The 24594-nt window shown below is 40.0% G+C and overlaps 1 protein-coding gene across 1 annotated transcript in view; it reads left to right on the forward strand.

Moving 5' to 3' along the window:
* antxr1c (ANTXR cell adhesion molecule 1c) overlaps positions 1-18573 on the forward strand; it is a 138385-nt gene extending 119812 nt beyond the window's left edge. Inside the window, exon 18 of the mRNA XM_068020706.1 lies at positions 14618-18573. Coding sequence (XP_067876807.1) covers positions 14618-14854 — 237 coding nt within the window. The 3' untranslated portion in view covers positions 14855-18573. The remainder of the gene's footprint in view (positions 1-14617) is intronic.
* The last annotated feature ends 6021 nt before the right edge of the window (positions 18574-24594 follow it).

The following is a 24594-nucleotide window of genomic DNA, read 5'->3' on the forward strand; positions in this document are numbered from 1 at the left end:
AGACTTGCAGGTTGGTAGGTAAATTGGCCATTATAAATTGCCCCTAGTATAGGTAGGTGGTAGGGAAATATAGGGACAGGTGGAGATGTGGTAGGAATATGGGATTAGTGTAGGATTAGTATAAATGTGTGGTTGATGGTCGGCACAGACTCAGTGGGCCGAAGGGCCTGTTTCAGTGCTGTATCTCTAAACTAAACTAAACTTTAAATGCCTAATGTTAGAACCAATCTTCTGTCCCATTGTATGAAAGAAAAGAAAGACTGCATTTAAATAGCACCTTTTCATGACCACAGAATGTCCCAAAGTGCTTTACAGCCAATGAAGTACTTTTGAAGTATAGTGACTGTTGTAATGTAGGAAACATGGCAGTCAATTTGTGCACAGCAAGCTCCCACAAACACCAATGTGATAATGACCAGATAATCTGTTTTTATGATGTTGATTGAGGGATAAATATTGGCCAGGACATCAGGGAGAACTCCTGTGCTCTTCTTGGAAATAGTGCCATGCAATTTTACATCCACTTGAGAAGGCGGACAGGGCTTTGGTTTAATGTCTCATCCAAAAGACAGCACCTCCTACAGTGCAGCACTCCCTCAGTACTGCACTGGAGTGTCAGCCTAGATTTTTCTGCTCAAGTCCTGGAGTGGGACTTAAACCTACAACTTTCCTACTCAGGATGCAAGAGCACTACCAACTGAGCCACAAATCGAAACCAACATGTGGCCTTTAACTACGTTATTTGTCAAATGCTCAAATGGCGGACTAGTTGTGCATTATGTCGAGAGTAACCACACATTGTGCATTAATAGATTCAATTGTTATAACTATTTGCAGCACAAATCTTGTATAACTTTGCAGTGAATTATAATCAAGGAAGCTAAAATCAGTACATTGCTAATGATTAGACAGATGACCAGTCTGACAGGGAAAGGTGTCACTCATTTTCTGTGGAAGAAATTGGTCTCCGATTTTAGCCAGCTGTTACATATGTATGGATATGCTCCTTCCTCTTGAAAGTATAACTCCATTGAGCTTTCTGAATAGGCTGTACCGAGCAGCTGTATTCTGCAACGTACATCCTGTCTCTCACACAAATTCTCGTTAATAAGCCCACTTCTTCCTTTTGCCAGCTCCTCTCAATGAATACATTAGGGCTTCTGTTTGGACATAACCTTCTTAGATTCACAAAATCAGCATTGAGGGAAAACAGTTTAAATTAAATTGAAATACTTTTAGATGGTAAAAAATAGTGCATTATACAAAAAAAAATCAAAATAACATGAGAGTGACTGGTAGGAAACTGCAAAAAGTAGAATATCTATTGTTGGCATAAAAAAATCTTTTGCATGACTCTCAGCTGCGGGATTATGTATATGCTTTGATTTTCTTCAAAACAGGGACCTGGCAGTCAGCCAATATTTACACAGAGTGGGAAACAAGTAATCAGTATCACGACATGTGTTTAAAATAATACATGATGTCAATGATTCAAAATAAAAATCCTCAAAGATCAGTAATGGACCAACTTCCTTCAATGAAATAAGTGATCCAGCAGTCATGACACAGTGAGCTTATGATGTGGTTCTTCTAGTATTTTAGCACCACACTCAAAGTAAGCAAAGTTCATTTTTTAAACTATTCTCACACATCCTTGTTGAGCCTCTCAAGGGGGAGAGTGCAAAAACAGACAACTTCTCTGTTTAGTTAACGGCAAATTAAAAAAAAAAGTTTCAAGCAACTTTCCGCTGAAGAAAATACTTGTACAACATTGCTATATTAGCAGGATGTGTGACTGCAGTATCAGCAGCTCACATATGTTTTCAATCTGTGAACAAATGCTAACTGCATGATTAGTATTATAAAACTAGGACCAGCAAGCTGGAAAAGCAACAATTTTTGTTAAATTGGGGAATGTTAGTATTTTTTTTTTATAACTGATTTAATGATAAAACCTGTTGTCCAGTTTCAATAAAATTGCTTGTGCAATCGGCCTTATTACATGAGTATTGAACTTTTTAATCACTAGGTTACAAAGATGAATCTCAGCTGTAATTAGCATTGAAACTTATGTGGCTTGAACAAGCTATTTTGCCAGTTCTTGGAGTGGCAGGTAGATATGGAGCGGGATGTAACATCCAGATTTCTTATATTTGTTGATGGGATTTGGGTAATGTTGACAAGGCACGCTTAATACCCATCATTAGTTGCTTTGAGAAGAATACCTGAAGAACTTCTTCAACCAATGTAGTTGTTGTAGTGATGGTTTTCCTATAATGGTGTTAGATAGGGAATTACAGGATATTGTCCCACTGATAATGATGATGATGATGGTGATACATGTCCAAATCAAGCTGGTGTGTGACGTGGAGGAGAACCTGTGATGGTGCTGCTATGCCATTGTTGCACTTATCTTTCTCAAACATGGAGATTGGGGGGCTGTGAGTTGGTGTCAAAATAAGCTTGGCGAGTTGCTGTAGTACATCCTGTCGATAGTACATACTGCAGCCACAATGTCCTGGTGATGGAAGAAGTGAGTATTGAGTCCAATGGCAGGAATGCCAATCAAGTGGATGGTGTCAAGCTTCCTACGTGTTATTGTGATTACACCCATCCAGGCGAGTGTTGAGTATTCCACCTTACTTGTGACTTGAGCCTTGTAAGTGATGGAGAGGGAGTCAGGAAGTGAACCACATGCCCATCTCTTGTAGCCATGGGTGTTGATATGGCAGGTACAGTTCAGCTTCTGGTCAATTGAGACCTCCACAATGTTAAAAGTAAGGGACCCAGCAATTGGGGTACACATAAACCATAATTTGGGCAACTGCTTTGGTACTTCGAAACTTGCCAAAAGTCATGGGACTGTTGCTGGCAAAATGGCTAAAATATTCAGGTAGTTGTAGCAGATATTTTTCCCATAGATCTTGTCAAAATTCCTCTCACCAGAAGCTTACTTTTTATCAGCAGCATGTTGTAAAATATGTGTTCTGACCTTTTCAGTTACCCTAACATTGAAGATTTACAGTTCACTGTCGTATCACTTGACTGCACAGTCACCAAGTGTCCAGTTCATTGGCACTGTTGTATTAAAGTGTGGATTAAATTACCAGTAAGCAAAGCATTTGTTGAAGGTACGATGTGCAGAAATAAAGACTTGCATTTATATAGTGCTTTTCACAACCACCAGACGTCTCAAACCACTTTACAGACAATGAAATACTTTTGAAATGTAGTCACTGTTGTAATATAGGAAAAGCAGCAGCCTATTTACACAAAGCAAACTCCCACAAACAGCAATGTGATAATAAGTAGATAATCTGTTTTTGTGATGTTGATTGAGAGATAAATATTGGCCGGGACACCAGGGATAACTGCCCTGCTCTTCTTTGAAATAGTGCCACGGGATCTTTTATATTCACCTGAGAGGGCTGATGGGGCCTCAATTAAAGTCTCATCTGAAAGACATCGGGCTGAATTTTGAAAGCTCAACACCGATCTCGGCGGCGAGCATGAAGAAAGGTGCAGCGCACACGCGACTTGTGCCCCGCTGAGCCACCACGCGATTTAACACGGCAGCTCATTTACATGGAGGGGGCGGGAAGACCTCCCCCGATGTAGATGAGGCGGCCGCTCCGTCCCTGACAATGGCGTCCAGCACACAGGCGCTGACCTGAAATGTTAACTCTGCTTCTCTCTCCACAGATGCTGCCAGACCTGCTATTTCCAGCATTTCTTTTTTTTATTTCAGATTTCCAGCATCTGCAGTATTTTGCTTTTAACTTAGTGGAAATTGTTTGCCTGTCAAAACTTACGTCAAAAGAAGTTCCAGAATTCACAATTTATCATATTGAAGTTATTAGGAAAGTAAACTCATAATTATTATAATGGGTCCTTTTTGAGGCTCTGCCTGGTTGATTTTAGATTTTTACCTGCTGGAAGTTTGCTCAGACTGTAGCTTGCTGGGAACTATAGGGTCAAATGTTTGCTATGACCTGAGGATAAGTATCACATGAAATGCCACTGATAGACTTGACTATTCCAACACACTTCTGGCTGGCCTCCCATTTTGCACTCTCCATAAACTTAAGCTGATCCAAAACTCTGTTGCCTGTATCCTGACTCACACCAAGTCCCATTTGCCCATCACACCTATGCTCACTGACCTACACAGGCTCCTGGTTAAGCAACACCTTTGTTTTAAAATTTTCATCCTTGTTTTCAAATCCTACCAAGGGCTCGCCCCTCTCCATCTCTGCAACCTCTCCCAGCCCTACAACCCTCTGAGATATTTGCACTTCTCCAGTTCTAGCCTCTTGCAGATTCCCATCGCTCCACCATTGGCAGCCAGGCCTTCAGCTGCCAAGACCCTAACCTCTAGAATTCCCTTCCTAAACCTCTCCACCTCTCTTTCCTTCTTAAGATGCTCCTTAAAACCAAGCATCTTTGACCAAGCTGCCCTAATGTCTCCTTATGTGGCTCGGTGTCAAATTTTGTTTGATTACTCTCCTGTGACCAGCTTGGGGTATTTTGCTATGTTAAAGGTGTTCTATAAATCCAAGTTATTGTTGTTCCTAGAACAAAATTCAGTTCAATTCCTTGCCTTTTCGGAGAGGCTGAGACTGCCAAGCAAAAATATTTAGAAATAGATTCAAGCACAGAATAGAATTATATACCCCTCTAAAATGGATGGAAAAGTTTATTCCCTCTGTTTATAAATACAGCATGACAAAATCTTTGACATCGAAAAACACAACTGTATTTCTAAAATGTCGTCACATTGACAAGAACTCATATTTCCCTCCCCAAATCAGCTATCATAATTTTTTATGAAAACTGACACAGGATAACTCAATATTTACAACCACAGAGTTGTTTATCAGTGGGCCAGTTCTTGTTGGAGTGAGGCATCGTCTGGTGTGCCTCATTAATTGGACCTTTCTCTGCACTCTTCAGTCCACTTTTCACTCTTCACTCTTTGTGCCGTAATATCCTGGACGTACAAGCTGATAATGGTATGGCGAGGGCAACGGGGTATTTGGGTCTTCAGTGAATGATGGGTCCAACAGTGTATCTTTTAACGAATGAGATTTAAGATTGAAGAAAGAAACAGAGGAACAACTGAGACATGCCCAACCAATGCAGTACAGCAATCCACAAAGCCAATAGAATGTTGAACTATATAGTCAAAACCCTATAGAATATAAGTGATAAAATCATAATCAAACTCTATAGTGCTTTGTTAGACACCACCTTGAGTACTCTGTCCAGTTCTGGCCACCAAGAATCAAGGGAGCTATTCAATGAAGGGCTGCAAGACTGATCTGCAGTGTTAGAGGTCTTTTTTTTTTTTATTTCCAAAATATACTTTATTTCTTAAAAATCTGTAAAAATTACATTGCCAAACAGTTTCCAAACAGCACCAAAAAATACAAACATTGCAAGGGAGATCAGTTTCCTTCAATACTGTCATGAGTTTCTTCCCAACCCTTCCGTTTCACAATTGTCATGTCAATTACAGTTTTACATTTACAGCAATTCAGAATATTAACGATACAGTTCGAGGGGTTTCCCATGGATCCAGCCCCTCAGTCTAGCTTGGTGGGGGAACCTTACACTGTGGTCTTTCCCCATTGAGTCTTTGCTGCGGCTGCCCCAAGCTTTAGTGCGTCCCGCAGCACGTAGTCCTGGACCTTGGAATGTGCCAGTCTGCAACATTCGGTGGTGGACAACTCTTTGCGCTGGAAGACCAGCAAGTTTCGGGCAGACCAAAGGGCGTCTTTCACCGAATTGATAGTCCTCCAGCAGCAGTTGATGTTTGTCTCGGTGTGCGTCCCTGGGAACAGCCCGTAGAGCACAGACTCCTGTGTTACAGAGCTGCTTGGGATGAACCTTGACAAAAACCACTGCATCTCTTTCCACACCTGCTTTGCAAAGGCACATTCCAGGAGGAGGTGGGCGACCGTCTCTTCCCCACCACAGCCAACGCGGGGGCACTGTGCGGAGGGGGCGAGACTTCGGGTGTGCATGAAGGATCTGACGGGGAGGGCCCTTCTCACCACCAGCCAAGCTACGTCTTGGTGCTTGTTTGAAAGTTCTGGTGATGAGGCATTCCGCCAAATGACTTTGACGGTCTGCTCGGGGAACCATCCGACAGGATCCACCGTTTCCTTTTCCCGTAGGGCCTTGAGGACATTCCGTGCAGACCACTGCCTGATGGACCGGTGGTCAAAGGTGTTTTTCCGCAGAAACTGCTCCACGAAGGATAGGTGGTACGGCGCCGCCCAACTGCATGGTGCGTTCCGCGGCAATGTGACCAGGCCCATCCTTCGCAACACCGGGGACAGATAGAACCTCAGCACGTAGTGACACTTGGAGTTTGCGTACTGGGGATCGACACATAGCTTGATGCAGCCGCACACGAAGGTGGTCATCAGGATGAGGGCCACGTTGGGTACATTTTTCCCGCCCATGTTAGAGGTCTGAGTTATGAGGAAAGAAGGGAGAGATGTGGGCTTTTCCTTGTGGGAAGATGTCTGAAAGGTAATCTTGTAGAGGTATACATTACAGTAAATTGTATGGATAAGCTAATTTTTTAGCAAAAGCTTTAAATTAAATTATAAAAATAGAACAGCTTCTAACTTATAAAAGGCAAATTTAGGATGGATATCAAAAAGCTTGTCACACAAAGAGTGATAAGTATTTGGAACATGCGCTAAATAGAATATTGGAAGTGAGAACCAATTGGATGTTTCAATAGGAGCCATTTAGGATCACTTTGGATGGATGAACTAAGATGGGCCACATGCACTCTTGTATTTATCTTATAATTTTGTGATTAAAAATATTTCCTTTGTAAGCCTCACTATAACTGATGATAGGCACTTATATAACTATTAGTTAAGAATCATATCTTACAATGCCTGTGATTTGGTTTGGAGCAAAGACAAAAAAAAATCCATAAACTAAATTTGATTGTGACTAGTCAGTTATCAACAAAATAAAGGTACAAGTTATAGATCTCAACACAAATCATTGTTAAGCATTTTGATCTACAAATAACATATTGATGTGTTTCAGTCAAATTATTCTCTGCTGGAATGTTTAATTGTGGAATGCAGCTTTAACACAACAGCAAGGCAAAATGACACTGTATTGAAGAACACAGAGGTTTTCATGGAACTGAACACTAAACATGGATTACAGAGTTCTTAGAACAGCTGAATGAAATGGCTTCATGTATTGTTACCAGAAGTTGCTTTGTGACGCATTTAGAGGTAATTTACAATACAAGTCAGTATCTAGGTGGTCTAATGAAATGAATACTTCAATAGATAGACCTTAAAAGGACTTGAGGTCATTCACAAGATGATAATCAGGGGCTGGCATTCAGGCGTGATGTCCTTAGGCAAGGACTAAACAAATTGCTGTGATTGATTGGGCTTAAGTAAGGGTGAGGGTAACGCCTGCTGCCTCAGTACTTGGGCAGAGAAAAGGCAATTTGGTGAACAGTACGGCCATCAGCCAAACACAAGGATGAACATATGGGAAAGAGCAGAATGGTGCAGCATGAATACTGCACAGATGTGAGTGGAGGTAAGGGAGTCGTTCCATATGGTGCCTTACTGGTCTTCGGTTGGTCATGAATGGCAACAAGCTTCAGTTCAAGACAGCAGAGAGATTTACTGTCAGAATTAATGATGGAAGCACGAAGAGCAGAATGTAAGCAGACTGATAAGCTGCTTCTTAGGGGCGACAGGCTGAGCTACTAAATGCAAACTGGGAAATGGACAGCTGTCACGGTTAGGATCATTAGTCCAGTCTCCGACAATGCATCTCTGACACCTTGGTTTAAAGATTTAATGCATACCAGACTGCAAGAGAACAATATGCCAGGGGTATTGCATTAGAGTAATTATTACCCGTCATACCTCATTAATCTGTTTACCAAATCATTGTGGGGGAGGGGGGTGATCATTTGGCTGATTCGATTGTCATCGAAATTATAAGTGGAGAAATTAACCACAAAACAAAAATACAAATTAATACATCTTCATCTGAAAACCTAATTAAACATTTTTAACAAACAGTTGTGATTTTAAAAAAATATTGTCCTTCAGTGCCTACAATAAACGAGTCCTGTGCACATGATGTGGTGTCACGATTTCTCATTATCTCCTTTGGTTGTGAATCATGGTAATCGTTTAAAATCTATTCCTGCTAGGATTCACAAATTGTATTATCCTGTCCTTTGTGCAGTTTAGCTCACTATATTTAGTTTAATGTGTCCATGTTAGAAATTAATAATTACAGCACAGAAAGAGGCCATTTGGCCCATTGGGTCTATGTGACAGAAGTATTTAAAAATATTGCACAAAATGATTAAAATTAAATTGTCCTCACAGCTCCAGGGACCCGGGTTCGATTCTGGGTACTGCCTGTGCGGAGTTTGCAAGTTCTCCCTGTGTCAGCGTGGGTTTTCACCGGGTGCTCCAGTTTCCTCCCACATCCAAAGACTTGCAGGTGATAGGTAAATTGGCCATTATAAATTGCCCCTAGTGTAGGGAGGTGATAGGGAATATGGGATTAGTGTAGGGTTAGTATAAATGGGTGGTTGTTGGTCGGCACAGACTCGGTGGGCCGAAGGGCCTGTTTCAGTGTTGTATCTCTTAAAAAAAAATTTCTGTTTGAATATCAACATTTGTTAGATTAAGATTTCTATCTGTGCAATATTAATGATGATACCCTCAAAGTCCATTGAAAAGCAAACACTTAGACTTGAAGAGAATTTTTGTAGACCTATAAACATATATTTCTTGTTCAAATAATTTTTTACAAGTGGAAATCTGATATTAAAAAGTTAAATTTATTGTGTTGCACCAGAAAAGATCTGCTTGTGGTACATTTATTGAAAGGATTGTTGTCTGCATTGTCTTAAGTATAGATATATAATTATATACCTGATATATTCCATCTCATGCCCAAATGTGGCTACCTTATTTATGTTTGCCAGTAGTTTATCGAACTGCATTTCAACACATTGTTGAGCAATACAAAGCAGACCTCATGCTGACAAAGTATTCATAGCATTCATTTACATACATTCAATTCAGCCCATCAAATTTGAAAATTATAAGGAAACTGCAAACTTGTGATCTCTTAAATTGTTAACTAAATCTTGTACCTTCCAGGCAAGTTGAGAACTGACTTCTTGACTAAAGAGAATTTGTCAGGTAGAGAAGCTGCATTTGCTTGAACAAAAATTTAACATGCGATTATCTATTAAGAATTCAGTTTTAAACAATTTAAAAATGAGTTAATACTACAGTTTTTAATGTTTGATAACTCAGATTATGCACCATAGGAAAATTCAAGGCTGAAAGCAAAAGCAAGCATGGAAAAAATGTGTAATATCCATCAAAGCATGACACATCTGGTGATTACAATGATCCAACGTAAATCAGTGTAACTAAATAGAAAGTGTGCTGTTCACAGTCTAACACGGATCAAAGAGTATCATCTTGGATACAGTCATTTGGGACATAAATGACAATTGATGTTAGCTATGTTTACACACAAATAAGTCGTCATTTAGTCATATTGTTGTTTGCTGCAATATTTTACTAATTGAGAAACATGCATAGACATGATGTAACTTGCTTTAGTACAGAAGCTGCAAAACTGTTGATTGCAGTTAAGGCAGAAGGGCATTCCTTTCCCTCATTTGCAAAGACCTAAGAGTGTGCCAAACAAAGAAGGGAATCTTTTCTGTCACAATATGGCTCGTGGCCTTTAAACTCTCCATCTGTTTGTCTGACAAGTAATCAAAGCGCGTGGCAGGAACTGGCAGCACTTTGACGGCCCTTCTCACTTTAACTGGAGTGAGAGTAATTTGAACAGATTCATGGTTTCTTACTTGATTGTATACCAGTGATGGGTTAGCTATGATTTTTTTTACTACTGAGTATTTTTGTGTTTGATTAACATAGCATGAAATGAGCACAGACACTTTGGAACCGTAGTTATATTCTTTAATCAGTAGATTGCCCAAAGGAACATTTAACGTGTTACACAGTTATTTTTAAATGCTGTTTTAATTAAAATATAAACACTGTGAGGTGCAATTATTTGAAATTAAACTCTCACTGAGTGGCTGTGAGCTACATATGTACCCGTATGTAAATACCTACATGGTTACACTTCTGTTCAAACTGGAAGAGGTCGAATTATAATCAACTTCATTTGGGAGTGTGTGCTGAAATGCCTTGTATGTGGCATGATATCAGAATAAAACTTGTGTTTCCAGTTAATAATGTTAATACAAATGATGTCATATTTCCACATCAGAAAAAAAAATTGCATAAAGTCTGCCCCATATCAAGCATTAACATTTATTTTTTACAGTTGTGTTGTGCAATGATTCCAGTCATGTACTATATTTGCATTTAAACTAGCACACACACACTGACATAAAATATTGCAAATTTAACATTTAAAAAATGGAAATTCTGGAAATACATACACAGTCAGCACCTGGTGAAAGGTAAACACCTGAAACATCACAACCTTTCTTTTTTATCTTTTTACAAATGCTGACTAAAGCCTGGTTACCCGACCGAACCTGACCAAACCCGACTACGTGTCAGGATTTGGTTGGGTCTGTGTTCTGCGTCCAGCATTCAGGCTCATTTTAATCTACGATTTTTTTTCTGTTTCATTAATATGTTAGTTATTGTCGGGTCGGGCATTTAAAAAAAAAAGGACTCGGGCCTGGGTCGAGTTCAGGTTGGCTATTGTCAGGTCGGACTTTAATTTTATACCCGAGCCAGGCTTTAATGCTGACTGACCTCCTGTTTCCAATATTTTCTATTTTTATTTCACACCATATCAATGTAAGTAACAATTAATACCAAATAACAAGCCCAAATACACACCCATATACACAGTTTAAATCGGCAATGTTGTGATATTGCATTGTTGTTCCTGTTAATTGTAATGTAATGATTTCCTAGCAGATCAAAAACACACAAGAAATAAATGATTATTAGGTTAATGCTAGGTGAATCAAGGACAGCCACTTAGCAGACTGAATAAGACATTGCAAATAAAAGTCCCCAAATGAGGCTGTCACTGAGAGGAATGGAATGTATTTAACTTTGAAGTATAGTATTGGCTGCCAAATATTTTATTTGTATGGGAAACATGTAAACAAGCAGCTCATAAATCCGTTGTGCGAAGTGACAAAGACTCCAGGGAGCAGAATCAGATCTTCAAATCCGATTGAAATGATTTTTCTTTGCTAGACCTTTTCTAGAGTGTTTGGACAACTTGTTTGGACAAGTTTTTCTGTTGCATGTGTGTTTGTAATTTTTAAGTCAGCGTTTACTGCTGTTGAAAATGAAAAGGTCCCATGGTGTTTGTATATTTGCAATGTACGGGGGGAGTGCATTGATCAGCCACATTCTATTTCTCTAATATAAAAGCAAAATACTGCGGATGCTGGAAATCTGAAACAAAAACAAGAAATGCTGGAATCACTCAGCAGGTCTGGCAGCATCTGTGGAAAGAGAAGCAGAGTTAACGTTTCGGGTCAGCGACCCTTCTTCGGAACTTAGAAGAAGGGTCGCTGACCCGAAACGTTAACTCTGCTTCTCTTTCCACAGATGCTGCCAGACCTGCTGAGTGATTCCAGCATTTCTTGTTTTTGTTACATTCTATTTCTCATTTTGTTAATTAAATATAGATGAATGTAAAAGATTATTTTCAAATTGGATATCGGAGTATCCAAGGTGTTAACACTCATACAAGTACTAACGTTTCTCTCTACCTACCTAGGAAATCATTGATATGAGTATAATGTGGAAAAATATTGATCATGCATTTTAACTATCTCAATATCCCTGTTTCCAGAATACAGAATTGCATGTTCACACACCACAGGCATTACTGACTGTCTATGTTGCATGTTCATTTTAGTAATATGCCTACTGACCAACGTGTAAGTTACAAATGTCTTTTGCTTTTTAGTAACATTCAACAAACTTCATACCCAAGTTGGATACTGCCAGTAAAAAGCAATTTTCCCCGACATACTTTAATTCAGACTTTAGCACACTGCTTCTGCCTGAGAAATTCTCTTCCAGGAGCAGAAGCACATTTGAATGTTTTGCACAGGTAATCTATACTTGCAGATGGTGAGGTTGATTATAGTGCACTGGCTGAAATTAGTCAGCTTGAGTTAGAACAGTGGTGTTACGATCTTCCTGGACTTTATGCTCACTTCCAAACTACAAACTGTATTTACCCATTGGACTATAAGGAAGGAATTATGGAGGTTATTTTACACTTTTGTGTTGATCATCTTGGCATGCTATCTTTCATGTAGCTTTTATGCAAACTTGATGTCTGGTGATTGTTGGCATTTTTGAGGAAACATCCAGCATGTGGCTAGTCAGACATTCAAATAACTCTGTGCTGCCATCAGGTCTGTTTTGCGAGATTCCTTTGGGAAGAGGAGCCTCAGGTACATTAATAATCTGCTAAAACAGTGTCTAGCCACCTCGTCTACAGATGTGGATGTGAATATTAAGAATAAGGTTAGAATTAGATGAGGTTCTCAATGGGTGGGTACAGAGCAGCTGTCACAGTCTAACTTGCCTGACATCCTCCTCCTCTTTCAAGTATCTCAACCAGGTACCAGTAATGGTTTTGGAAACACCAAAAGTCAATTGTCACATGGGCATCCTTTGGAAGTATGTTCTGCATCCCTGAACTTCAGGACTTGGCATGCAGGATGTCCCTGCATTACAACAAATATTTAAAGAAAGCATCAGCCTGTTTGAGGTTGATGGTTCCTGTGCCACTGGTAGTCATCCCACCCACCACCAAGAAAGGTATTCTGTGGAAAAAGTTATGGAGGAAATGGGTCACTCACCCATTTTCTACTACTTGTCACTCAACTTTTGCAGCTACAAAGGGCTGTATTTATATCCCAGGATTCCGATTCTGACAACAGGCTGAATTCCATGTTGGGAACCCGGAGTTGCCAGCAGCAGGTCCCTGGATGCAATTTTGTAGTAAGCAGCCAATTAAGTCATTGCCTCGGGGAGTCCCATTCAATTAAGGATGGTGGGCGAGCTCCCAAGGCAGGAAACAACAGGGGCCCACATGCCAACTGGAAAATTCCAATCAGCGTCTGCAAAAATGGCCTTATTTTGGCCCTTTAGGTGGCCTGATTAGCTGCCCAACGCTTGCAGGCAGGTCGCCATCACCCCGCCCTGATCCGGCCTATTCCATAACGGCCCAGAGGTGGGAACATGCCTGCAAACTGGCATGCTGGCTGGTAGCGGGAAATTGCCTGCCCACCTACCTTCAGTCCTGTATCCACAGCCAAATCAAAATTCGGCCCAAAGGGTAATTGGCAGTGAAAAATCCACACTATTGAGTCTGAAAGATAATGGGATCACAGCAATTACTGCAGTATTGGAAGTTTTTACATTAAAATATTACTTCCCTGTAATAGACAGTAGGTTGAATACTTCTGCAATCATGCTTATTTGTCCTTTTCAAACAAACATAATTTATTAAAGTCATGGAGCACACGAGCAGTTTGTGTTTATATTGATGGAACAAAAGATGGTCAAAAACAGAAAAAAAAATCCTCACATAAAATTGAAACTGTACTTATTAGAGGCAGGGATCTGAATGCTCACGTATCACCCTTGTGACCTATATTGGCTCCCGATGAAGGCTTGATTTAAAAATTATCATCCTTGTTTTCAACTCCCTCCACGGCCTTGCCCCTCCCTATCATTGTAACCTCTTCCAGCCTTGCAATGCCCTGTGATCCTCCAATTCTGGCCTGTTGAGCATTCCCCGTTTTAATCACTCCACCATTAGTGGCTATGCTTTCAGTTGTCAAGGTCCTAAGCTCTGGAATTCCCTACCTAAATCTCTATGCCTCTCTCGCTCTCTTTCGTCCTTTAAGACACTCCTTAAAATCTACTTCTTTAACCAAGCTTTTGGTCATTTGGCCTAATATTTCCTTATATGGTTCAGTGTTAGCTTATGTTTGATAGTGCTTGTAAAGCACCGTCAGGTGTTAAAGGTGCAATATGAATGCCAGTTGCTGCTGTTGAGGACTTTAGTTAACCTCAGAGTTTAGACAATGGTTATGAACACTCCAGATTTGCTTTTGTGATACGTTGCATCATCTATATTTCTCTCTATTTATGTAATTGAAATGTAATCGTTCATTGATATCCATTATGTCTCTTGCATAGATATTGTGTGCATATAAAAAAAATGTTGGTTATGTGGAAAATCAATCGAAAATGCAACTGAACCAAAGCAGCATCCAGAACAACAAATTAACTGAAAGCTAAACTGTGCTGATGATAAGCTTATACATAAACAAAATTGCCCATGAAAGAAGCTTAAATATGAATAAAAACTGAACTTTAATTTTGCTGGTGGAAAAAGTGGTGATGAGCAGTAATTGCAAATAATAGTATTGTGAAAGAAAATACAAATTCCACTGCTGTGTACCATTTTTTTTCATCTGAAGTACAGGAACAAACACCTGCAGATTGTAATTTTGTCCCTTCTCTTTTCCAACTAGGGTCGCTGCATAAACTTCACCAGAGTAAAAGAAAATGAAACCCCATCTCCTTCCTGCAATATTCCTGCTGCTCCCATGCCACCACCTCACAATGAATATATTCCTTTAACTCTTGAACCTCCCAGTCCTCCAACTTCATCAGCCATGTCATCTGTGAGAAGTCCACCTCCTGGACCACCACCATCTCGTGCACCCCCTCCTTCACGACCTCCCCCTCGCCCTGCAGTAAGAACCTGACCTCCCCAGGATTTATGTTGGTAACAAGAACATCCGTGAAGAAGAAAAGACAAGGCTAAATGGAGAATACTACTGGACTTCAAACCAAATATTTATTGAATTTATGGGTTTCCTTGAAAGGGTAAAATCTGTTGCTGTGCAGCAAGTTTCCATCCGGAAAACCCAAATCAGTAGAACCTCTCTCTGGAGTTAAAGATGATAGTGTGTCCACCTAATGTACTATTCATATGTTTGAACCAGCGGAATTATGATTAATTATAAGATTAATTTCAGGTTATAATAAACCCTGCATTTTTTCTTTTGAAAATGTATTAAATAGGTTAGAATTTGCATTGTTTTTGAAAGTTAGAACTATTGTTTAAAGATCGATATTAAAAAATCACAACAATTTCATGAATCTGATGTTCAAGTATGCATTCTGATGATGCTGATAGTGATTGTTTTGACCTTCCACTGTAAAATAATTGGGGCCTTGAATTTCCTTCTGAGGCACAACCCGGAAGTTGATCTGAAATTACGCCCATTCCTGAACTGTTTTGCCAAATTACGATCAAATTTGCTGCCAATCTCATTATGTCAAAAGTAAAAATGGGCACTAATCAGTGTAAACAGTCAGAAACCCCAAGGCAGCTGCTGAACCCACATCATATATTCTTTAATTTGAAAATTAATGTTTCAACTAGTTTAATCATAATTCATGCAGATTAGGCACAGCATGTTTAAGAACCTGCGATCAGGAAAGCTTTTCAATTTTTAATGTCACTCTCACTGCCATAAAAATCCATTCAAAGAAACGGAAATGGGTCTCAGTGAGCATAAATTTTTATAAAGCTAAAAAATTGAAATAAAAGACTTGCTGTGCCTGAAAATCTGGTCGTAATTTGAAGAGAGCCTCTGAGCAAGTGTAATTAAAGGAAACTTGTGCATGGGGCTTTTAACTTGGGGGCAGGACCAGGATTATGGGCAAAGATACTTTCAGGCGGAAGGATTGATAAATAATTGTAAAAGGTGGAGTTTTGGGTGTATTGTACTTAGGCATTAAGCTCACTTACACCCAAAATTTCACAATCTTTTAATCTGATTTTTTGCTTTGTGCCCCAATTGTACATGTCTCTGAGCACAAGTAGAAGAAAATTCCAGGTCAAGATTTCTATTTCAGTGTAGTATTATTACAAATGTAATTAGTGATATTGTAAAGAGTTTGTCATATTGACCATATACCTAAGAGTGCAAGATCATAGCATTAACATCAGCACCAAAGTAACTATGTTCTTGTTTATTTTTTATAGTTAAAGATAAATGTTCTGACAAAATGAAGCCACAGCCAGTGCAAACGTTCTCATACATAATTAATGTAATTAGAGCCAAAGGCTGGTTGACCTGTGGGATGACTCTTTAAAGTTGCTGGTTGATGCTATTTGACAATGATTGACCTCGTAATTGATTAATTCACAGAACGTTGAGCTGTGATTTCAGTTATACTTGAGCTCTTTTGTATACGGTTAGTGACCCTAAACTGTGCTCTACCTACACAATAGTCCTAATCTAGGGAATGTTCTTGCTAGCCTTGAATTTTAAAATATTGCATAGGGACTTTGTTGAATTGTGTGCAGGTTGTGACCCAAGTTATTCTGTTCTTCAAACATGTATAGTTGAACTTGCTCTTTTTATAGAATTTATTCGCTAGCTACCAAATAGCAGGATTGTTCTTTATGCCAATATCTGCATAATAGTTTTAATTACAGATAATAGCTCATAGAAAACATTTAAGAGTTTAATTTGGTTTGGGAAATGCTTGTCTGCTGGATGTTAAGCACTTTATAGTTATTTCAGTGTAAATATTAAGAGGCCAGATCCTTTTCCAGACCACATCAAATTACATAATTCTGGTTATCTACTTCATTCCTTACAAATTAGATTGTACTATTTGCTTCAGGGCACAGGTACATTTTGGTGACGCAAAGCGTCTATTGTAGTGTTTTATAAACAGATGAGATACATAAATCCCATACTGGTAAAGAAAATATTGTACGGTTTTGTGATATGGGGAGGGGGGGAAATCAAGTTTTACTGCAGGACAGTTAAATGTATTAATTTACTAAACTGTGGTCTAGGTGTAGGTACTTGAATCTGAGTAAAGGTGGCCACTAAATCCTCAAGATGCTAGATGCATGCAATAGTAAATAGTAGAGCTTAAGTAGTATATGGATATTTTGCTTTATTAACATGTAATACATAAAAACTGTACTTAACTCCCTCTTAATAACTAACCATTAATGACTTGTAATCTTGTTTGTCATTGTCTACCTGACCGATGGACTGGCGGAACAATTTGGTGACCAAGTGAACATGGTGTGCAATCATAAATTGAATTACAGCTCTAAAAAGGAAAAGTAAAACACATCAACATTTCACTGACATAGTCGTACAACTTAACAGAATCATCAAGACGAAAACAAGGATTCACTATTAATTTAGCCAACCTCTACTTTAACCCCTTGATTTATGCAGCTTTCTAAATATAGACCAAAGGGATTAAAATAACCTCAACACTTTTAGTGTTGCAGTGAAGGCCATTAGTTAGGTTCAATTCAAACTCTCAAAAGAAATTCAAGCGATCCACACTACCCTACAGCAACATTGCACAGTGCTCTTGAAAGATTATTATGTATAATGAGCAGTGGCAGCCTGCACCACTGGGGCTTGCTTTGGGAAATGGTTAACAAAAATTTAAGATGATATTGCCTAATAGTAGTTTGGTTTCTTTCATTAAATTTCCATTTTCTGTCAAAATTTTAATTTAGTAAGTATACTAACAACAATTTCTGTAAAGGAAAGACATCACCATGGACAACAAAGCACAAACACTAAATTTGGCTTGCACTGTTCAACTGTTTGTGTGTTTTTTATTAATTAGAACTTCTTAAAGGACTTGTATGCTGTAAGTAATTATTTGACAAACAAACCTTTTCCAGTTATTTTTAACATTAGTTTTGTTTCCTAATGTTTTTATTGACTTATGGTCATTTTAATGTTGACAGAATTGCCAGTTTGGAATCAAGACTTAAAAGAGTTAAACTGCCCGATCATATATTTACTGTATCACCACAGTAACCTGCATTTTTTATTATTTTTAAATAACAATGCGTAAGTTTTCTGATTAAAAGAGATAAAACAATTGGAAATCAGAACTAAAACTGGAGAATGTTGGAAATACGCAACAAGTCAGTCAGCATCAGAAAGAAAAGATATGTATATATTTTGGGAGGGACCTTTCAATTGCTGGCCTATTGTGTATTTCCAGCATTTTCTGTTTTTAAAAAAAAATCCTGTTATGTTAAAATTCAAAAGCTAATCACTCTAGTAATATGTTAGTTTGGTCACATTTATGGTACAGAACACCTGAAGGTGCATAGAACACGCAATTCCAAATGTATCAGAAACATTACAAAATTGTAATACTTTCAGCATGTTTGAGGATCCTCACTAATAAACTCTAAATTATAGCATATATGTTACATCTACAGCAGATAATGTTTACTACTGTACAAAAACATTTCTATGACTAAAATGCCAAATTATGTTTCACAGTAAGATTTATAAGCATCGTCATCAAACTTTTATAACTGGTTGTTCATCTGTGATAACTATGTACTTTTCCCTTTTGTCTGTAATGTTAATATCACTAATAAACTACAATTCTTTTACGTAAAATTACTTGCTAACTTTTATTGTTGATAGAGATGTAATTAACCCATAGAGTACAGATTTAGTGAAATGATTCTCTCCCTGAGTCATATGGTTTTGTATTATTACAGTATTTACCCTTAAATAGCAAGGGTAAAACTTCATTCCTGCAATATAAACCCCAAGCTGCAAAGATTAGTACTAAAACATAATTATATTGAAAAAAACAATATTTTAATTCTGCTTCCTTTTTATCCCTTTACAGATCCACTTTCTCATTCTATCTTTTATCTTTCTTCTTGCTCTTAACATTTTTGCATTTTTATAAAAAATAATTATTAAAACTTTTAAAAAACACCATGCATATCTTATTTTTCTTTGTCGTATTAGCTACTATTTCCATTTTGGAGATGTAAGCAACATATTAAAAATAGGTTTTCATTAACTCAAACTAGCACTGCAGACTTTTTTTCTCAGCCAGCCAGAAGCCAGAGCAGTAGTGGATGACTTGTCCCTGATATGTTTGTTTCATTAAAAAAAACAGAAAGGGACTGCATGCTAAGGGTTAACATAAGCTCAATTACATTTCACTGCAATGGTGTAAAATTCAGTCTCTCATTAACTCATGAAAACACAACATATTTTTAACTAAAATTGTCTTTTCCATTTAAGGGATCAAGCATTTTAATTACAACTAAAACAGCCTCTTCCTGTTACATGATGTGACCTTGGATCAAAGCATTACAGATATAATGTAAAAAACAAGATGCAACCTTAAAAAAGAGAGTGCACAAACAGAAACACTTCCAGATAGTGCATATATTCAAAAAGCTTTGTCTAGGAGTGTCACAGGTGGTAATTTTCTACATTATTAAAAATCTTGGTCAGGCCTTTGCACAATGTTACTTCCTGCAGCATATTTTATGTCAACATTTAGAATTTAAACTTCTAATGTAAACTTGTAGAATGGAAAATGCTATGGAAACCTTTTACAGTGAAAAGATTCAGCCCTTAGTTAAGGAACTCATTGCACTTAAAAGCCAGAATTCCTTATCTAAACCTTTCGACCTCTCCACCTCCTCCTCCTTTAAGATGCTTCTATGTTAAAGGTGCTATATAAATGCAAGTTTTTGTTGCTTCAACTATATTCCTCTCTTCTCTGATGTACCTGAAAACCATTTTGTAAAATAAGATTAAAACCTGCTGCATTATTAAAAATAATGTCGTACAACCACTCTTTTTTTGCTTCCTCAGGGACAGGAAGAAGTTAATGTTCCTTAATGTCCTGAAGCACTATTTCTAGTTATTCTTGCCTTGTTATCATTCTCTCCTTTTAAAAACATTACCAAGCTTTTGGTTAGTAAGAAACCAGCCGAAGAGTCAGCTGTTCCATAAGACAACAAACGTTGTCTAAATTCAAAAGTAAAATAAAGGCCTGTAATGTTTCATGGAGCTGGGCTGATGGAATAATGATCATGGGCCTTTCTTCCAAATCTACGACATAGCTTTCCTATAAAGAATACCAAGATCTGAGTGATATCTTCAAACATAGTTCTCAGCTCCCGCTTAGCCAGCAGGCATAAATGGGGTTGTGCTCACCGTGACGTAAGTACACTCATGTTTGTAGTCTGGGGTGGCAGGGAATTAATGCCAAATGTTATGTTACAATGTCCACCTCTTAACTTGAGAAGGCTACAGTCCAGGAAGCATAAATTCCAATAAGGAAGCAACTCCTAAACAGCTGCAGATCATCTTAGGAAGGAAAGTTGTGGTGATGGTAGAAAAGTGAACAACTTGTCTACTTGTTCACAATCACAACAGAGGCATGTGAGCAACTCTTGGTCCATTTGATGCTAAAGAGTTGTGGGAGGTGAACTTTTGGGAGCTAAAGCACCAGTAAAATCATAGGTGCCAGTTGTATGGTGAGAGATTGCTGACCAAGCCAATACGGGCACTCAGCTCCCTCATCTCTGGCTGCAAAAGAAGTGTGCTGGTATCAAAAGCAAGGCGAAGACAACTGTACTCCTCACTCTTAAAGATTAAAGAAAAACTTGCATTCATATAATCTCTTTATGACCACAGGATGCTCCAAAACACTTTAATATCTCATCCAAAAGAAATGCCGATGTCAAGCAATTTGAACACTCCCAATACCCATTGAAAAGTATCATTTGAAACATTGGACAGAATGTTAACTGCCAAGCAGAGACAGGTTTGGGTGAGGGTTAAAGACCCGAAAAGTGGTATTAGATTGGGAATCTGACATAAACCCGCCCACTTCCATGTTTAACCAGGGTGGGTTCGCAGGCCAGTGGGGAATCCCCATTCAGCTGTTGGGTAAGTCATTAAAATATGCAAAGAGGGAATTAACTGAGGATTTAACCCTGCATTCTGGCTTTAATAGCCAACACGGGTGGTTTCCTGAGCTATGTAGTGCCTGCCAGGATCAACGAGGCGAGAGCACAGCAGGGACTGCTACTTCAGTGACCTGACAGGCTGGGAAGCCTTCAAACAGTGAAACTGAAGAGCAGCAGCTCTGCCTAGGTGAGGGGCTGGTGCTCAGAGCACTTCTTCTGAGAGTGTGTTCTTACTGCTTGACAGGTGAACTCCAACTTCTTGGATGTCAGTTCATCTGTCTTGGACTTCACTCACCTTGATCTGCACTTCCCTATTGTCAGCCTTCACCACAGCATGGGAGCTTATGCAGCTCTACCTTACACCTCTGATGAGGAACAAGAGAAGCAACACCAACATCAAAAGCAGCAGCAGGAGAAACACTAGCAATAGCCTTCTCCTCAGTTACATGCTGCCCCACAAAACAGATGGATGGACACAGAGATCCAACTGCAAGGAGGTGAGATCCCCATCACAGGGTCTACAGGCAGAGGGATCAGCTCTCTTGACATGTATGAGCACCAGAGCCACTTGAGACACAGGCTTTCATGGCAGGTTGTTGCTGACATCTGCAGCCTCCTGGACCAAGACCTCCTTCCTAGTGGACATGCATTACCAGTGGCCATCAAGGTGCCTGTCACTGGAGATCCACACCACCACCCCACTAACCAGGTTCTCTTCCTCTCCCGGCAGTTCTGCACTCTCTTTTCCTGCAAGGAGAGAAAAGAGAGAGTTGTGAGTGTGAGAAATGGATTGTGTGGAGAGGATGAAAGGACAACATTTGTGGAGGGTGACTGTGAGGGCATGAATGTGAGATGGCACAAAGATAAGGGTTGGCTGTTCAGATGAGGATGAGGAGCTGCCTGGAGAGAGAGGGATGAGTGGAGCTGCAAGGTGTGTTGTCCTGAGGAGTGCTATGCAGGCGAAGGCTGAGAAAGTCAGTGTGGGGCTTGGTATCTGAACGTATTATACCAATCGCCTTTCCTGCCCTCCTGAGGTCCTTGAACCTCTTTGTTGCACTGTCTCCAGATTTGAGGGACCACATGCTTCCTCGGCCACTTCCATCCATATCTGCCCTAGTTGGAGAGGCTGTCCTCTTCGCCCTGTCCTTGGCAAACATTACCTCACTGCAGTTCCTCAGATCCCCAAGGAGAACCTCCAGCTAAGAGTTCGAGACCTGGAGGGGTCAGCGTTTGCAGGTCTCCTTTCCATTCCTGTGGGTACTGAAGCCACAGGGACAATGCCATAACTGAGTTAAAGAGGCACGCTTCAATTACAAATGGATTCCCAACCCGCTATCGGCCTCTCCACTGCATGTGGATCTGTTTAGATGGAATTCATCCTGTTATGTGCAACCATTGCCCTTTGGCACATGCGCTTTCATTTTCCCCACCTTTGCGTGGGGCACTTTTTTTTTGAAGGTCCAAATAGCAGCTCAAAAATGGCAAATAGATGCCGAGCATGTCCAGACCAAAGTGCTCGTCTTCTATTAAAGGCTTTCTCAGTGTGGTCAGTAACTTTGGATGTAGTAGATAGCCCTGTTCTCATAAGAGCCATTCAAACAGTCTTCTTTCTCCTTTAAATGATGCAGGTCCCATGGAATGCCATAGAATGAACACATGATGGCTGTTTCCTAGATAATGGTCATTTAACTGCATGATGATGTTTCTGTGGTCACATACCTCTTGAACTTTAATCAGGTATAATCCCCTTCTCTTCATGAAGGTTGCAGGGTGTGTTGTGATAGCCTGCCTACGTGTACCTCTTTTTACTCAAGGAAACCCTGCCACCTGCTGAAAGCCTCTCATCCTGTCCATCTGTTGCCTCATTCAACAGGGAAAGAGGCAAAAATGGTGCCCCTTGAAAACTTAGTCATTGGCAAATGCCTGATATATATGCACATTGCAGACTCCCTGACATAGCAGATGTCTCCTGGTGACTTGGAAGGATCCAGTCACACAAAAGCTTCACAGTGATAATGACGTTGACAGGAAGAGCCTTACATGATCCAGATGTGGCATGCCGATCATTGGCACCATTTTGTTGCAGCCTGTCTTGTGAAGCTGAGTTGACAATATTAGGTCTCTTGTGACATAGAATTTTACAGCACAGAGCCTGGCCATTTGGCCCATCAGGTCTATGTCTGCGTTTATGCTTCATATAAGCCTCCTCCCATCTCACTTCATCTCACCCTATCAACTGGCTGGATTTTAAGAGCCCGCCGCCCATCTCGGAAGTGATTTCAAAAAATGGTGGCCCACCTGCGCGGGTCATACGCCAATGAGCTGCCGCTATCCCAATCTCGTGGAGGGGGTGGGCTGTCTGTCCCCGGCAATGGTATCAGCTGCCTGTGCGCAGGCGCTGGTGCCATTTTTAAGGGCAGCCAGCCCTGCCGTCCAATTAAAATTTTTAAAGACCTAACCTACAAAATTAAATAAATTTCTAATGCCCCATTCTTCCCCCAACCGCCCAAATAACGATTACAATAAATATTTGCTCTTCCCCCCTCTTCCCCAGAAAACTGCAAAAATTTAACATTCGACCCTTCCCACCATCCCCTACACCCATTGTGTATTTGACCCTATTGCGCAACCCCCACCATTGTCCACCGCACTGGCAAACTTAGCTCCTCCCCCCTTGCCACCAGTGGGCACCATGTTTCCCTGGACCGGGATCCGAAGGTGCGGGAGTGCCAGTCGCTGTGCTGAAGATTGTGGTGGGCCCTCAAGGTCAAAGGTTAAGTCTATTTAAATGTAATAATTTTATTCATTTGAATATTTAAATTGTGGTCCTGTCGCTCACCAGCAGGGGGGCTGCCACGGAGCCACGCTATTGCTGGGAGGAGCGGGCTGGGCCCTCCCGGCGTCGAAGTTCGTTGCGGGCCTCATCCGGAGCCATCTTCAGGCCCCGCCCCCCCGCCACAGAACTCGACGCCTGGGAGACAACAAAATCCAGCCCAACATATCCTTCCATTCCTTTCTTCCAAATGTACTTATCTAGCTTCCACTTAAATTTATCATTTAATTTAGTCTAGCCCATTGTTGGTTTCCCTCACAGTTAGCAGGGCCTATTGGATTCTTGGGACGCAGACATATCCTGACATATCCGCTGGAATACTGACAGCTGTGGCCAAAAGGATTGTTTGTACCTTCATGAACTCCTGTTCTTCGCATCAATTATGCAATGTGTTCGGAACACAAATCTTAAAAAAAATACATTTTCCCTTTAAGAGGTTCAGCAGGCAAATCCCATCACTCTGTTGTGCCAGTTTCCCAATAAACACAGCTTTGTTTAAAGTCATAAAATTCACCCCTAGACTTCTACCTTTAAAATGAAGGGGCACACGCAGCCTGATCATTTAGGCCCAAAATCAACCATTGGAAATTGGAACATCCTGTGAATTGGGTTCTTGAGGTCGTGCACTCAATTTTCCAACCCACACCATGCACCATGCATTAAGGCGGCCTTAAACGGACAGTCTGACTGTGACCATTATGTATCCAGCACTCAAATTAGACTGGCTTAGTTGATAGGTCGTCGTCCATGTTAAATGTGATGGAGTTTATTTTTTCCCTTTGGATAATCTATCAGCTGAATTAACAAGAAGTGGTCTTAACGGACTCAGATATGAACAAGAAGCTCTCAACCCACACCCACTG

This window comes from Heterodontus francisci, chromosome 42 (genome assembly GCF_036365525.1).
Source record: "Heterodontus francisci isolate sHetFra1 chromosome 42, sHetFra1.hap1, whole genome shotgun sequence".
Lineage (NCBI taxonomy): Eukaryota > Metazoa > Chordata > Chondrichthyes > Heterodontiformes > Heterodontidae > Heterodontus > Heterodontus francisci.